A 16,087-nucleotide genomic window follows, 5' to 3' on the forward strand; every position below is an offset into this window, starting at 1 on the left:
TTTTGAGATTGATTTGGGGGGCAATTTTCACCCCCTTTCCCCCTCTACTACAGAATCTTGAGTAATTTTGTTTGTTAGTATTTATATCCTAGTTATATGTGGGATACCAAATTTCAGTAGACATGCCCTAATCTGAAGGCTTCATTTTAGTTCAGGAGTACAATTGTATGTGGAATTCTTTATCAGTGCATTTTTGGATATGATACCACAAGTTCAATGACCTGGCTTTAATGAAAAAAGATATTTAAGGCTTACTCATTCCTTAGTGTCTTAGGCAGGATTGATACACCAGAAATACTGTCTGAAAGAGCAGATCCACAGAACCCAAGAATGTTCTTGGATTTTGTATCTACATTTTGTTTATGAACGCTTCTACGCTCGTTGAAATGACCTGCTTCATCTTTTGGAAGTTCTATGTTGCTTCTACTTGTGGTTTCTGGCTTTTTAATGTCTGGATAGGAGGAACTGTGGAAAATATTTAAAGTCTGCCATTTTAAAATCTGATGCTTTTTGCAGAGATCAAAGGCCTCAGTTGTTTCTTTCAAACAAAATGGGAGCAATGGATACAGCTGTATGGCCAAGTCTGTTGTACCTCGTAGGTTAGTCCTGGGGCTTGGCTTACAGGACCAGTGATACCTTCAAGCTGGCTACCTACCCACATCTAGGGATACTTTTCTACCTCACAGTGACATCACTCTGGAAATACTGTAATGTCATAAAGAATCTGTTTCCATTTAATGAAAGAAGAAAAATAATTTCACGATTTTATAAGTCTGTTAATGTTCTTAAAATAGCATTGTAATTCGAGTAATGTATAAGAATTATAATGACTCTAATGATAGTAATATAATTATTAATATTTTTATAGTTGGATTTATATCCACACTAAAGAATCCCCTGTGAAAGGTAAGAAATAACCATAAATTTGTCATCATAGTGAGAAGGAAGGGTCAATACTAGGGAGGTAGATCTGTGGGATTTACCTGCTCCTTACTCCTGTGCTGAATAAGCATCCATGTGTGAAAAATGAGGCTCTGCTGCCCAATTTACTGTTGGCCCTGAATATAATGAAAAAAGTAAACTAATTTTCCATAGGGGATATAATCTGCTTATAGACAAATTGTCATAGGAATCTAAAATCTAAAGTTTGAATTTAGTTTAAAATATTTTTGTTAAAATATTTTAAATTTTGTATTTCCATTTTTCCATGATAGAAGAGGGATGGTGTGCCCATTGGGAAAAGTTTAAATAGTGGTGGCAAGATGTGTCATGCTTTCCACAGAGAAATGAAATTTGAATCCTGTGTTGTATTTTTTGCAAGAAAACTCCTCAAGAATTTGAGGGCATGTTTGGCTATGGTTATGTACACCATTTGGCACCATTTGCATACCAGTTTGCTGCGCTACTTGGAGTGATGGTACATGTTTGGAGAGTCTTCTATTAATACTACCCCTCCTCCATGAGGTTTGAATGATTTGTCAATTTTTTAAAATTAATAAATCCATATTTTTTGCCAGGAGTACCTGAGATTCAGGGACGGACACATTGGTCTTTCTTGACATGCATGTGGATTTTGTTGATGTTGTTTGCTTGGTTTTTGTGGCTTTTTTGTTGTTGTTTGGGCATTTTTGTTTATTTGTTTTTGTTTCATTTTGGAGTTTTTTTGGGGCATGTTTTGATTAATATTTGTTTTAGCTTCTCTTAAGAAATGATACTTCACCTGAGACCCTAGAGGGACTTCCAGTGAACTTTCTGAGAACCTTTAATGTGCATTATCAGTTTCCCATCTTCTCTTCATGACAGATGCCAGAACAAAAGTAAATGCCAGCAATCTTGCAGATGGATTATGTGGAACATTACTGTAGAAACAAACAAGACATTTATAAATTAAAACATAAAAAAAAAAGTTGGTTGGTAAAGTCATGAAGTTCAGCTTCTGCTTCCCCCTATCTGCACTGTTGGTTCACTGCACTGGATATCACATTGAGAAATGAGGGAAAAAATGAAAGTTGAAGAAGGAATGTCAGAAGGGCATATTAAGTTGAGGTGATCTTCTCAGGAATTTTTTAGCAGAGTAATGATCTTTAATTCTTTGTAGGCTCAGCTTCAGTTCTCTATTCTGCCTATATTCGGGTCACCTACTGAGCAGTCTGTTGGCATAGCTCATAGACAGTATTGATGAGGCTGCTGGGGCATACCCTGGTTGCACGTGTTTGTCTCCAGATATCAGAAGCAATAAGGAGCCTCAATAATTAATCCATGTCAAAATTAACTCTCCCACTGTTGTAATTTCACGGAAGTATTAAATGCGTTACTTGTGCAAATTTTTAGTGGTTTCCATTTCCAGTGTTCTTTAGAATCACTACTAATCTATTTTCCTGTGTCATAAATTTTGAAATTTAATACCAAAGAACAAATGGTTGATGGTTCTTTGTCTTCTTGTAGTAGATGACTACTGCAGAGCTTACAATGTGTAATGTTTGTGAGGACATTAGCTGCTTTCATTGAGCTGACACCAGCTGCTGATCGTGTGGGATGTTCTTCAAGTGCAACCTGCAGATGAGATTGAAAACCACTGCTTGTGAGCAGGGGATTTTCTTTGTGTCCTAGAGATGTCAAAGCATTTTATCCAGAATATGGTGTAATCTTTCCAATTTTACTTCCACAATACATAAGAATAACCATGCATCTCATTTCCTTTAAGACATAATGCAAGATAATTTTCTTTCCCATATCATTCTTGCTTAAAGTGGGAGAAAATAAATACCACATGAAATTTGAGGAATAGAAACCAAAAAAACAATAAAAAATTGCCTGCCTGGTTTTTACTTTTTTTATCATTTTTACTAAGTTGTTCAGATACCTGATAGCCTGATAGGAAATCAAAGATACTGAATTCAGATAGAATTGAGATCATATTAAAATCGTGCTTTAAAATTATTCTTATTATCTTAGATTAATATTTATGACTTTATACTAAATAGGAGAAGTAAGTAATTTCTCCCCAATCCAGTGATGACATAACATCTATATAAATACCTTTCTAGTGTGGCAAACATGAACCCTTTGAAGCACACATGAGTCTGACTGAGAGCTACAATGCATTAGTCGTACATTTTGGAGATAAAAAGAGGAAGGGAAACATTGTGAAGGGTTCACAAGCAGTAGGTCCTCAGGGATACCACTATTTCCTTACAAAATGGCTAAGCTGTATGTGCAGTTAGTTCTGAGGAAAAACAAGTGATACCCTGAGCAGTCACTTCCAGCTCACCCTCTCCTGTGTTTGGGGATTCAAGCCCACCATCAGCTGTGAGCCATGCAGTTGGTCATGTCACAGCTCTAATATGCAAACATACTTGCTGTCTAAAACAAATGTGTCCAAACACGTTGCCTTCTTAAACCACCTCTCCGCTGTAGTGATGCTTTCAAGCCTAATGCTGTGAAAGCACTGCACTTTGACGTGAAAAGTTTTAAGAATCTGTTTTCACTGCTGCAGAGAAATGTGTATATTTAGAGTCTGGGAGAAAAAAAAGCTTAGAAAAAGTGAAGGATAACACTAGAAGTGCCCAATGCTCTGGTAATTTTTTGTAGAAATGTGAAATTCATTTATGTTTATTTTTGGCTTTATGATTGTAGGATAAAATTACCTTTTTCTGGAGTAGAATGCGAAGGCTGAAACCTAATCCATCCAAATGAAATCTTGCTGTTTTAAGGAAGATCTAATAAAAGGCAGTAACAGGTTTTTGGGTTGAGGCTACAGTTCTAAGTGGAATGATAAGTCACATTTAAGTGGTTTATCAAAACGATTGAATATATTTGTAAACTTATATTAATGTACCATAGTTTTATCTTGCTATTTGATAATGTTCTACTATGAAACTATATAAAATACCATTCCAAGAATTTATAAATAGATGAAAGAAAAAGATTGTGAACTTTCAGTTTGTATTTGATCCAGTAAAACTACTTGAGGTTGCTTCAAATATTTAAAAATGTTTTTTGCTATTGCATTGGCTCCCAGCAGTATGAATGGTTCAGGTGGCAGGCTACTAGCCAGTTACCCATGCTATATGCTAATCAGGCATTAACCAATGAGCTTCAAAATAAAAGGTGGAGAGAGATGGCTTTAGGATATTTGTTACAAAAAGGTAGCTAATATTTCTTCTGATTTTTGGAGACAGGAATGTGATTGAGATACACTAAATGGAAATCCATACAAAACCAGTTCTGATTTTTGGAGGAAGGAATGTAATTAAGATATACTGAATGGAAATCCATACAAAACCAGTCAAATTGTTAAAATATTCAAATATGCCTTACTGTAACAAGAAAGCACTGTAATGTACTGAAATCAGCAATAGAACAGCTGTGTTTTAAAGGACAGTACTTTGAATGTCACTTGACAATTTGCTTTCAATTAGAAGTAATTTACAGGAAGATGCCCACAAGCTAATCTTTACAGGATAATTAAGTTCCATTTTCTTTACTTTTAATTAAAAAGCAGAAAAGATTTAGCTGATCCATAAAAAATGTTCTGTTTAAACATTCATCAGACTTCACACTCTTTTTTTTTTTCTGTTATTTGTTGTAGCAGATGTTATCAAAACTGCAGTCTGCTCTGTTTTAAACCCAGTATATTTGGGAAGTGAAACACGAGTTGCAATAGGCGTGTACAGCTGAGGTATGATCATTTAGCTTCTCTGTATATGAATAGCTCTAAAATGATATCCATACCCTGGGCTTTAATCTTGCTCCTTCCATTGCTTGCTGTTGTGGTGAGAGAAAGCGAAGCAGATGAACAGCTCTGGGGATGCTAATTTTCCTCTTGCTTTCCTAATGCCACTAAAACCTGAAGTCTAAATGTAAAAATGAAACAAGTATCTTTGCCATTAAATTTGCATGTTAGCAAAGTTGTCTGCATGCCTGTAGAATCGATAAAAACAAGAATTCCTTTGCTGATTTCACATTGAATGAAAAAAAAAGCGCAGTTTATGCCCAAATATCTGGACACACAGTTACTTATACTGCAGTGAATTAGTGCTGCTCTTAAGGAGGAAAGATGTATCTGTTTTCCCCAGATATTCCCTCATAATCTTTGCAGATTTTAAGAAGTGAAAGGAAATTTAGTCCTAGATTTTTAATTTGTCATTTGTGCTGTGAGAAATTCTACGTATGAAACTGAACCTCCAATACTTTTTAAAGTGTGAGATGTAATTATTTTTTGGTTTACAGCCCAGTTACTCCAGTGAACCTGTGAAATGATATGTAGCTGAGCCATGTTCTTAACAAAAATATCTGAATGCTTGTGCTAGGTCTGGAGCTTATTCTGTTTAACTCAGAATTGACCAAGCTTCCATGATCACTTTAAAACTGAGAATAAAACTATACAATCATTATGTTTTATGTTAAAAAGGACCTCCGGAGATGATTTAATTCAACCTCCTGCTCAAACCAGAACCTGTTTTGGTAAGGTTCCCAGTCAAATTTTTTATTGTCTTCAAGGTTGGAGATTCCACAACGTCCTTTCGCAACTAGTTCTACAGTTTTACAGTCATCGCTGCCATCTCTTTAACATTTACTCAGAATTTCCTTTGCTATGTCTTGTGTCTTTTCCTCTTATCCTAACTCTGTGGACCTCCAGGGAAAGTGTGGCTTTGCTCTTCTGGAACCTCCCATTTGGTATGTGAAGACAGCAAGAAGAATTCCTCCTAAACCTGACCATCCCAGCTGTATTGATTTTCCCTTGCCATGATCCTGTGGCAATCTTGCTCTCCTCTGCCAGACTGACTCCAAAACCATCATGTACTCCAAAACCCCAGACTAGACATGGCACTTAAGGTGTGGTCTCACAATTGCTGTGTAGAGGGGAATAATCATCTCATCCTGCTGTCTGCACTTGCAGACATCCATGGACACGGTCGGCGTTTGCTGCTGCAAGGGCTCACTGCTGATTCATGCTCATACAGCAAAGCTGTTTTTCCGTATGTTCATCCCCAGCTTGTACTGGTACCTGAGATTTATCTGTCCCAAAAGTAGAGTTCAGAAATTGCCTATGCTGAACTTCATGTTTCTGACAGCCCAGGTCTCCTTAGTAGCAGCCTTGCCTTCTAGTGTGTCTTGGTAGCTCCTACAAATTTGGTACAATTTCAAACTTGCTGAGGGCACTCTGTTTTGTTGTTCAAGCCATTAATGAAGATCTTAAGCCACATTGACCCCTGAGGGATGCCTTTAAGTGAGGAACTCATTAGATTTTGTATTAACCCTTTAAGGCTGGTGATCTAGCCAGTTTTCACTTTATAAGACCAAAAATGCAGCCCATATGGTAGGAAATGAATATTCTTAAAATATTTGAAAGCTTTTGAAAATAAAGGTATTTTCTATATGGGTTTTTTCCCCCCGTAAATTAATACTAGGATTGCAATATCCAAATACATTGGATTGTTCTGTGTTGCAATTATTGAATTCTTTTATTGAAACAAAAGTTTCTACATATTCCAAGGTCTAGATTTGCTCTTAAGTTAGCTGACAGATTAACAAGAAATTTCTAAGTGGTCATGCTAAATAGACCTTGGTGTAATTAAAAGTGGGTAGTCAACATGGTCTGTAAAAAACCGTAGAACTAATGTCCCAGAAATCATTCTCAAATGGAACTTTTTTGAGAATTCTACGTTCAGAACTGTCTTGATTGGAAAAAATACCTCTTATTTTTTAAGCTGTGCTAATGCACAGCAACCTGTTTGTACATAGACACATTTATAGGAAGCATTTAATATAAGCTATTCAAATGACTTCAGCTATCACTTTTGTCAGTTTTAACAATTTTTTACAACTACAACTTGTAATTTCACTCCATGGAATTCTTTCCAGTACTATTAGGAGGCAGAAGGAAGTAAGAAAGTAATTTGTTGCTGTAATTGGCATTCTTGTGGATTTTTAAAAAAAAATTTCTAAGCATGCTTACTTTCATCAAAAGGCTTATAGAAAAATGAGGATACACTTATAAATCACATTTTTGAAAGGCTAGAGGACTGTTTAGAAATAAATTTGAGCGTGTGCTTGTTTGCAGAAGAATCACTTCATATGCAGTTAAATAGATGATTTATGGTCACTCTTAGTGCAAAAGTCTTCAACTATCTAATTGTTTGGCATCCAAAATAAGCTAGTTATTGAGATTCCTCTGTGGGAAGGAAAATAAACAGTTTTCCAGGGTGATGAATTGTTTTTTCAGTTTTGCATCCTGCTTCAAGATTTGCTTTAAATCAGCATGCAACTGAGAAAGACAGTGGTGGCCTCTTCCTTTTGCCTGTTAGCTCATATAGTGTTCACATATGGCTCAAATGTTATTCTGTCCATAGAGCAAACTGGGGGAAGAAACTGCTCCAAGTGAAAACCAGCTTCTCTCCCAATTTCTCGTGCTTCAGTTTTAAGTCAAAGCAGTTTCTTTATTTAGTTCACCTGATGGCCACAGATGTACCTTTGCTAATCCAAGAAGGAGGACAGCATGACTTTTAAGAGCAAGCAGAAGGGGTAGGGCAGCCTGTTTTGGGAATGCAGTCTGCAGGTGTCAGCATAAGGAGATAATAACACTACATTGCTGGACAGCTGGTTCAGGGTGCAATCACTCTGGGATGCTCAAAAAAATGCTCTGCTTTGGTTAAAATAGTAGGTAGTGATATGTAATTAGTGTAGCAGATACATTGGTTGCTTGTTGCTTACACTAATTTTGCAAAAGGCAGAATAGTGTCTGTCTTGAATGAGAATTTTAAGAGACAGCTGCAACTTTTTTCCTTATATGCCTTAGAGCCTCGATACTTATGTATACACTTTTGTAAGTGAACTTTCTGTGGACGCTTTTGTTAAAGATGTTCCTCATGAGTAAAGAATACAGGCATGAACTCAGATTAGTGTAAGAAATTATATCCTTTAAATATTTGCTTTAGAAAGATAGAACTAGATAGAACTGAGCTGTTAAGTCTTTGTCTGTGGGATCAGTTCCCTTTGTAAAAACTACAAAATAAATACAATGTAAAATATATGTAAAAACTAAAAATAATGTAAAAACTAAATATAATGTGAAAACTAAAAATGATGTAAAAACTAAAAAATAAATACAATACCATAGCTTTTCTATGACTGTACAGAAAACTTAGTTATGCTTAGCAATGTATAACTGGATAATATATTCATCCATGTTTGGTTACTTTTTGGTAACTGGATAATCAGTGAAGCTTAACACTTCAGGGGACTCAGTCATAGTCCTGAGATGGGAGTCTTGATGAATAATTTGAGGTCTAGTCTGATCCATTAATGCTGCAAATATAATTTGGGTTGAAGTGTTCCCAGTTACTTCATTAGTGAAATTCAGATGATTTGCTTTGATGGACATGGAAAATGATAATTTGCAAAACTGTAAACAAAATAGTAAAAAATTTTCCTGTTTCAAATCCAGAAAGGTGAAGATAGTTTATTTTATATTCTAAACCTAAAAGATGTCAGAATTTCAATGATGTGTCACTCTAATGTAATTTCAAGATGACATTTTGGAATCATGACTGTAGCATATTTGCCCCAACTTCTATGCAGAGCAACTTTTCAATTTAAAAATGATTTTGCTTAGCTTCAGTGATTTTCACTTAGTCTTATAAATCCAAAAATATTGTCAAATCAAGAAACAAAATATTATGTGAATTCTTCTTTTCAATAAATGTTAACTGAACTATTAAATGCATTTTTTTTCTTTTTTCGGCTGCTTTTCTTCTCACAATTTTAGATAAGAATTTTAAGGGTTTTGATGATACAAATGTCTCTCCTGTGTTTCATTATGAAGGCAACGTGTGCTGAGAAAAAAGCCAGTGAAATTACTACTCATAAAATAACTTTCCATCCTTTTGTTAAATGTGATTTGTACAATATTTTAAAATTATGGTACAAATTGTCTGAAAACATCACTTTCATACTTTAGAGACAAGGGAGGAAAGGGTACTAATGATATTCAGACAAGCAGTAATTAGCTATGCCAATAAATAGGACAATTTAATAAATGAGTTATAGCAAGAAGGAGTAAGTTGCATAACAAATAATTATGGGACTTTGGCACTTAAATTATGAGCAGAAGACCAAGGTGTAGGAAGGTGTCTCAGAAGAAATGTTGTGTGTGTTTTCATATTAGCTATAATATGACGTTAAATGATATTACAATAACTTATTTAGTTATATTATTCTAATATTAAAATATTAAACCCAGTATGTGAGTATTATAAAAATCATATTTCTCAATCCCAAATACAGTTAATCTTAACCACTGAGAAGTGTGCAGACTTAACATGAGCAGACATTTAGTGAGTTTGTGAGAATCCGAAAGCTGAGGAGGGACTGGAAAGATTTTACAGTAATAGTTCTCTCTTTTGTGTAATATTCAGCCATTTCACCTCAGATTTGCTTTGCTTTAGAAATTTCCTGAATGCACAAAAGCAGTCAGAAAAATTTTGTATGTGTACGGAGAATGGAGAAATGATCTGAGGAAAGGGGAGAAAAGAAGCTGTCTGGGGAAGTGAAGTTATCTACATGTAGCTTAAGGAAATGCAGTGTCAAGTAATGGAAAGATAGGACAATTGTTTGGGAAGTCGGAGTTCGTTTTTACTTGGTCTACAAACTGTTGCTGTTGCTTCTCAAATTTCATTATTCAGTTTCTGCTAGAAATAGAAACCAGAATAATTTATTTAGTACTGTAGTTACTGCAGTATTTATACACAAGGGAGGGAAGAGGTGCTCCCACAGAGTGTGATGTATACCTGGATGTGCTGTGGTTATTTTGTTCAAATCTCTTCCAATGGATTAGCCATATCTAATCTATTATATCTTCAACTGAATGAGTGTGAATCCAGTGCCTACTCTGAAATGTTGCAGCATTTTGGGGAAATGAGTCAACTTACCTAGTGTTAATGGAAAAGGTAAGCAACTAGCTAGTTCTCTATGTTTTCCTTAGCGAGCACTTCCTGGGCACTGAATTTTACCATGATAATGTAGATACCCAAGAATTAACATGGCATATGTAAATATAATGCATGATTGCATAAATACATGCTGTTAAGGAAAAGTTGTACTGAAGAATGAATATCCAACCTGAAAGCAGCAATACTCCTGTTCTCTTTTTGAGGAATTTATTTTATTTATGGAATTATTTTATTTATGCAGCATTATTTTATTTATGCAGAAATTTATGTTATTTAAGGAATTTATTTTATTTATGCAGCATCTTTCATTATCATCAAAACCCTGAAACCCCATATAAGACAATAAATCCATGTGATTAATAAATAAATATTAAATATAAAACAAAGTCACCAGGATTTTTAAATGGGAATAAAGTTCAAAGGAATGGCAATATATCCATGCTTTGAAACTCCCTAGAGAAAAAAAAAAGAGTGAAGTTGGATAGATTTTTGGAGAGAGAGTATTCAGTGCTCCTTCCTGTAGAGATACAAAATCTGTAAATACTGAGTGGTACCTAAGTGGTGATATTAATCAGAATTTGAGGCTCTGCTGAGCTCAGGTTGGTCTACCCGAAGGCTTTAAAATTCATCAGACGGGAATATCTAAAGTCACTGTTACTTGTACGCTTACAAGGTGAGCATAGTGTGATGGCAGTACAGTTGGGGGACTGGACTCAAAGCCCAGATCCCTCAAGATGTATACTGCAATTGGAGAATAGTTATTTGAAAAGGAAACTAAGGTCATGTGTCTCCAGTTCTCAGTTAAAACTTTCAGTGGGGTAGGCACTAAGTAGGACCATATCTTTTAGATGCATAACAGGGTGACTGCTGTCTAAACCCACCTAAGTCCTTTTCAAAGTCAGGAAGAGATTTGTTTTGATCAGCATAGCTTATTATAGTGTATGTCCTTTATGATGAGGGAAAAGTCAGGAAAAATATCAAATGGTCAAAATTTAGAACATTTCTGGTACTATACTTTAGAGACCACAGGAATTCTATTATCAGTATTACAGGATGCCCTCTAGATTCACTAATTATGTTGGATTTGAAATGAAAGTTAAGAAAATAGGTAAAAGGAACCCATCCTCCTTCTCCTTCAGAAGTCTCAATTTGATAGCTTTGTGCCCATGAGAGAAGAATATTACTTTTTTTTTTTTTTTTTTTTTTTACTACAGATAGTTTATTCAAAGCTCAAGCAGTCATGATTGCCATACTCAACAGTATGGTTGCCTATTAGCTAACAGGCAAATATGTGTAATATTTGGTACTGATAGTTACTGTTGTGTGACAGCATTGGGCTCTCAGCCTGTCTTTGTGGGAGACCATAGATACAGTCTTCTTGGAACATTTGCTGCCTACTTCATGTTTACTAGAATAGCTGGAGGTTTTATTTGGGTTCCACTTTTACTGATAGCTGAAGATCTAAGCTGATTCTTAAAGGTAAACCCATACCTGCCAACCAGTGTATGAAGATACTTGCTTTTCTTTTGGCAACAGTCAAGCTTGACTATAGTTTTCACTTGAGGTCATCTCTGCTGATCTTTAACTTGTGAACTGAGCTGCTATGCCTTTCGCACTGGTCTACTGGGTAGACAAGTGTTATATTCAATGATCTGGTCAGAGACCTCAATAAATAGTTTCTACCTTCTTTTCCTGGTGTCATTCTGGTACAGAATCTTTTGTTCTCTGTACTGTGCAGTTAGGAAGATCTGCTGCTCCACAGAAGCCCTGTTTTCTTCTCAGTAATGCATTCTGGTATACTTGGCTTTTCCGAAGTTAAAATTAAAACTTTGATCACTTTTTTCCTAAATTAAGGCTTCATGAAAAAGCCCAGCAGTTACAGCTTATGTTTTGAGCTTTATTGTACCGTAGTTGATCAGCAAGAACTTTGTGACAAGCAGTAAATTTCCATAGGTGGATTTTGTAGAGCTTACCTGTCAAATGCATTGACCTAGAGGGCTAGAACCTGACTGCTTCCTCTGACAGTGTTTATAGACAAGCTTTATGGTAAATTAGGACTCTTTAGTTTCTGAGCTTAGCAAGCACCTCTGGGCCTAACTGTGAAGCTGAGTACAGACAAGGGGCAAACATTTGTAGTTGTCGGCAGTAACTCCCGTCCTTTCATGAACAGTGGCCAAAATACAATTTTTTCACTGGTCTTGAAAACTATGTCCAGTTCTCATGGTATTTGATGTGCTTCTGACTTTCATGAATGAATTGGAATTTTCCCTGGGATGTTCGAAGACTGCTCTGTTCTGTCAGAAGAGATAATGAAGAGCTTTAATATTAATGGTGAGACAGTGATTCTGACAAACTTGCTTTTTTACTTTGCAGAAGAAAAATGATAAAATGATTGTATCTGCAAATTGAGTAGGCTCTGATGAACAAAATTTTAAACAGGTAATAGCTTGCTGATCCCTTGTATGGGGTCTCAGCTGAACTATCCGATATGTGCGATGCATCTTCTTGTGACCTTATTATTGGTTTGGATTATTATCCTGGCCATTGGGGTTTATTCTTACTCTGATATAAACATTAAGTTTTTGAACAGCATTTGAAGTAAATGAAAATACTTTCTCTGCTTCAGCTACTGTTAAGTCTGGTTGTAATAAATATGAGTATTTACAATTGTGTGATTCAGCACACTTGTTAAAACTTCAGGAAATATCCCTCAAGCATAAACATACTCTACCTATTGTTTCCGAGGTTGGTGAATGAACATATAGTTGGAAAATGTCAATTTTTTTACTTAACTGTAATTTATGGATTATTCTGTACCCTGTTCCTACTAGGTGATATTTTCTAGCACAAAGTGCAAGGTAATAATAGGTCTTTGCACTTCTGTAATATCCAGTGTCAGAGTGCTTAAAAGCATTAATTGATCAAAGTTGCTCTGTGGCTGTGGGATTGGTAAAGATTCCATTTCTGAAGCAAAGCCATCACTTAGTAAAAGAGTTGTTTACAGGGAAGTTGCAAGCACAGATATCACTCCAGATGTGTTCCGTCTATGAAGCCTTCTCTCATTCAGTGTTGTGTGCCTGCCAAGTTTTTGACAGATTGGCAGCTCTTTCTTTTTCATCTTTTAAAAAATAATTTTCAGCATTTACAATATAGTACAAATATTATCAGTAGATGGTTCCTTTTAAGGACTGAAGCACTGCAGACGCCAAGTACAGGTTTCAGAATTCTAAAAATGTAGATATCTGCTTTAGCAGGTTACTCTGAGTCCCTGTGTGAAATATTTTGGGCCACATCCTCCCCGTAGTCTGCGGGAGACTCGTGTTTCTTCAGAGAGTGATGAATTACTCTCTCACTGAGTTTGAAGAAAGACAGGGTACTTGGTGAGTATTGCAAAACTACTTCTGAGCTCCATGGAAGTGTCATGAAGCTTGAGGCAGGTGGCACACACTATGCCTTTTACTGCTTGGAGGACCTGGCTGAGATTAGTGATTTAGCTGAACATATGTGCCCTGTATCAAGTGACTGCACTAATTAGGAGGTAAGAACTGTTTTTGTTAGATTTCTTTTGCTAGATTTCTTTGTTTTGTTCTGGTTGTGGCTAAAATTTGGTCACACAAGAAGCTGGAAACATTTTACTTTTGATAACATAGCCTTTTTGGTACATTCTTGAAATAAAGATCAGTGAAACCGAGGCATTGTTTTACATTAGTCGACTTTCTACTATCCTACAACAGCAACTGTTTTATATTGGGTTTTACACTTCATGCTTTGTTTATCTGCCTTCAGTAAATGATTTCCCTGGGCAATATCTTATCCTTACATCATATTTCTGGTATCTCAGTAGCATATGTTGTACCCACTGGAGCGCACTTGGTAGTAATGTCTTCATGATGCTTTCTAATGTCTTGTCATCAAATTGTACATCCATCTTGTGCTTAAAGATAAACAGATAGCATTGCTATAATCCAAAGAGCACAGCTCTTGTTCTGTGTGAGAGTAGCTCTGAGAACACTGGCTTCTGTGTCTCTCAAAACCTTATTATTAAATCCTATGAGCTTTGGCTCAATCATACTTATTACTATACCAAGAATTCTGCTTTAGCTCTGTAAGGTCATGTAGAACTGATAGTAAGTTAGAGTTGATTTTTCAAAAGTATAACAAGCTGTATTCCTCTGTCCAGGTCTAGTGAGCTTATTGAAGAGAAGACTTGCTGTTCAAAGGAAGGTGAATTATAACCAAAATATTTCAACAAATAAATAATTCCATGATTTAGAAATCCAAGTAGGTGTCCTGTCTCCAGAAGATTTCTCCTAAAACACAGTGCAATAAACAGTAAGTAAAAGATAGAGCAGAATTGGCCACCAATGACTGCAAGATCTTACTTCCTTTCCATTTCTTTGAACTTCTGTAGTGCTGAAAAAATGTCATGTGACTGAAAGTGAAAAATAGGCTATTCCAGTATTCCTTTGTAAGCAACAGATTAATAACTAATACAGAGTATATTTAACAATTAGAGGTTAATAGAATTTTGATGGAAAATTTTATACTTAATGTTTTCATGTAGTGGAGCCAGGTATAAGTGGCTGAATCACTGCAGCTGCAGAGCATCACATAATACAAGCCAAAAAGAACGTAAAAGTGAAACCCTAGTGTCAGTGGTTACCTCTTCCATGTTGGATTTCCAGAAGTGAGACCTGTCCTCGAAGGATAGAACCTTGGCTCAAAATATAGATTTAAATATAGCTGAATGTCATTACTGTGTATCCAAGCTTCAGTCTGGAATTACAAGCTGCAATTGTTTGGCTGAAGACGTGGAAAAACTTGTATTAAATTGTCATGTCTTGAACAACACAGTTCCACAGGCCGGATTTTGTATGCATGTTACCAAGAGATGAACAACCTGCTGTGCTTTAAACTATAATATCTGGTTAAATATTTATGTTGTAGCAAATAAAATAAGCCAAAGTCAGTTCAAACAGTAGTTATTGTGTGCCAGTGTATCTAAAAAATATACATATGGGCTCATTGATATTTATACTAATACACCAGTTCTGTGTAGGTAGCAGTGACTAAAACTGTATTGTAGAACTGAATTATAAAATTTTCTCTTGGGTCCTGAGGAAGTTCTGACTTTCATTCCTGTGAATATCTTTTGATAATTATTTTATTGCTCCTGTAGATGAAGCATTAAAGTTTCCTGTGGAAAGCCCAGTCAGGGAAGTCAGATTATAAGAGGATATTGTGTGAATTGCACTTTTCATTATTTGTGAATTAGAGCAGATTGATAATTGATCAGTAATTTGAACATTAATTTGATTCTGGTTTCATCTCTTATATTTTAAAGTTTTTTCTTAATATTATTAAGAACAGTAGGAAAACACATAGAAATGAAATGCCTAGGTCTCTGTCATGAAGTTTATGGCTTTTTTTGACGGAGTAGGCATTATTATTCTGATCTTAAAAACAACCACCTCAGGACTACAACTAATACTATACCAAAAGTCAGATTTTTGTGGAAACAGAGGACACCATAGATGCACAGTCTTTAAATTGCAGGGGTATTTTTCTTTTCACCTGAATTCAACCTCTTTCACAGTCTGAGTTGTCATTCCCTGGCATAATAGTTGTAAACATAAATATTTCAAGGGATATAGTGAATATATTTCCAACAGAATTAATAGGGGTAGTTTGCATTTGTTCAGAGCAGGCTGTCCTCTTTAGCAATAGTTTTGGTGAGGTTGTACGAAAGAGAGACTACTAGAAGCTGCAAGCTGATATGAGATTCTTAAACAGCTTTTTGGGAAAATAGAAAATGTATGTAGTAAGGTAGGTAATTCAAAGCAGTGGGTTCTTTAGCAACAAGTGACTTATTGGATATTTCAGGAGTGGTGCAACTCTTATGCAGAACTGTATGTTCCCTCCCTTAGAAAGTGCCTGATGTTCCCTCAAAACACAGATTATAGTTTGTTTTCCTTTTCTTGGCTTCTTGTTCTTGATCACCAATGAAATCACACCAGATGCAGGAATATTCCTCATAAAATTCTAAGATACTTGTTTGCATTAGAAGGTTTTATGATTCAGAGGTTAGAATCAGACTTAAATTACAGTTTATAAGTTACAGCAGCTTATAGATT

General features: G+C 35.6%; 1 protein-coding gene across 3 annotated transcripts in view; it reads left to right on the plus strand.

Annotated features, from left to right (window-relative positions):
* The window catches only part of ZFPM2 (zinc finger protein, FOG family member 2), a 308,632-nt gene that overhangs the window by 23,518 nt on the left and 269,027 nt on the right, over nt 1-16,087 (plus strand). The window contains exon 1 of one of the 3 annotated variants that reach the window (XM_030968475.1): nt 838-12,284. The exons of the other annotated variants lie outside the window; for them this stretch is intronic. Coding sequence (XP_030824335.1) covers nt 12,227-12,284 — 58 coding nt within the window. The 5' untranslated portion in view covers nt 838-12,226. Of the gene's footprint in view, nt 1-837; nt 12,285-16,087 lie in introns of those variants that run through there. 3 annotated transcript variants of the gene reach the window in all.

This window comes from Camarhynchus parvulus, chromosome 2 (assembly GCF_901933205.1).
Source record: "Camarhynchus parvulus chromosome 2, STF_HiC, whole genome shotgun sequence".
Classification (NCBI taxonomy): Eukaryota; Metazoa; Chordata; class Aves; order Passeriformes; family Thraupidae; genus Camarhynchus; species Camarhynchus parvulus.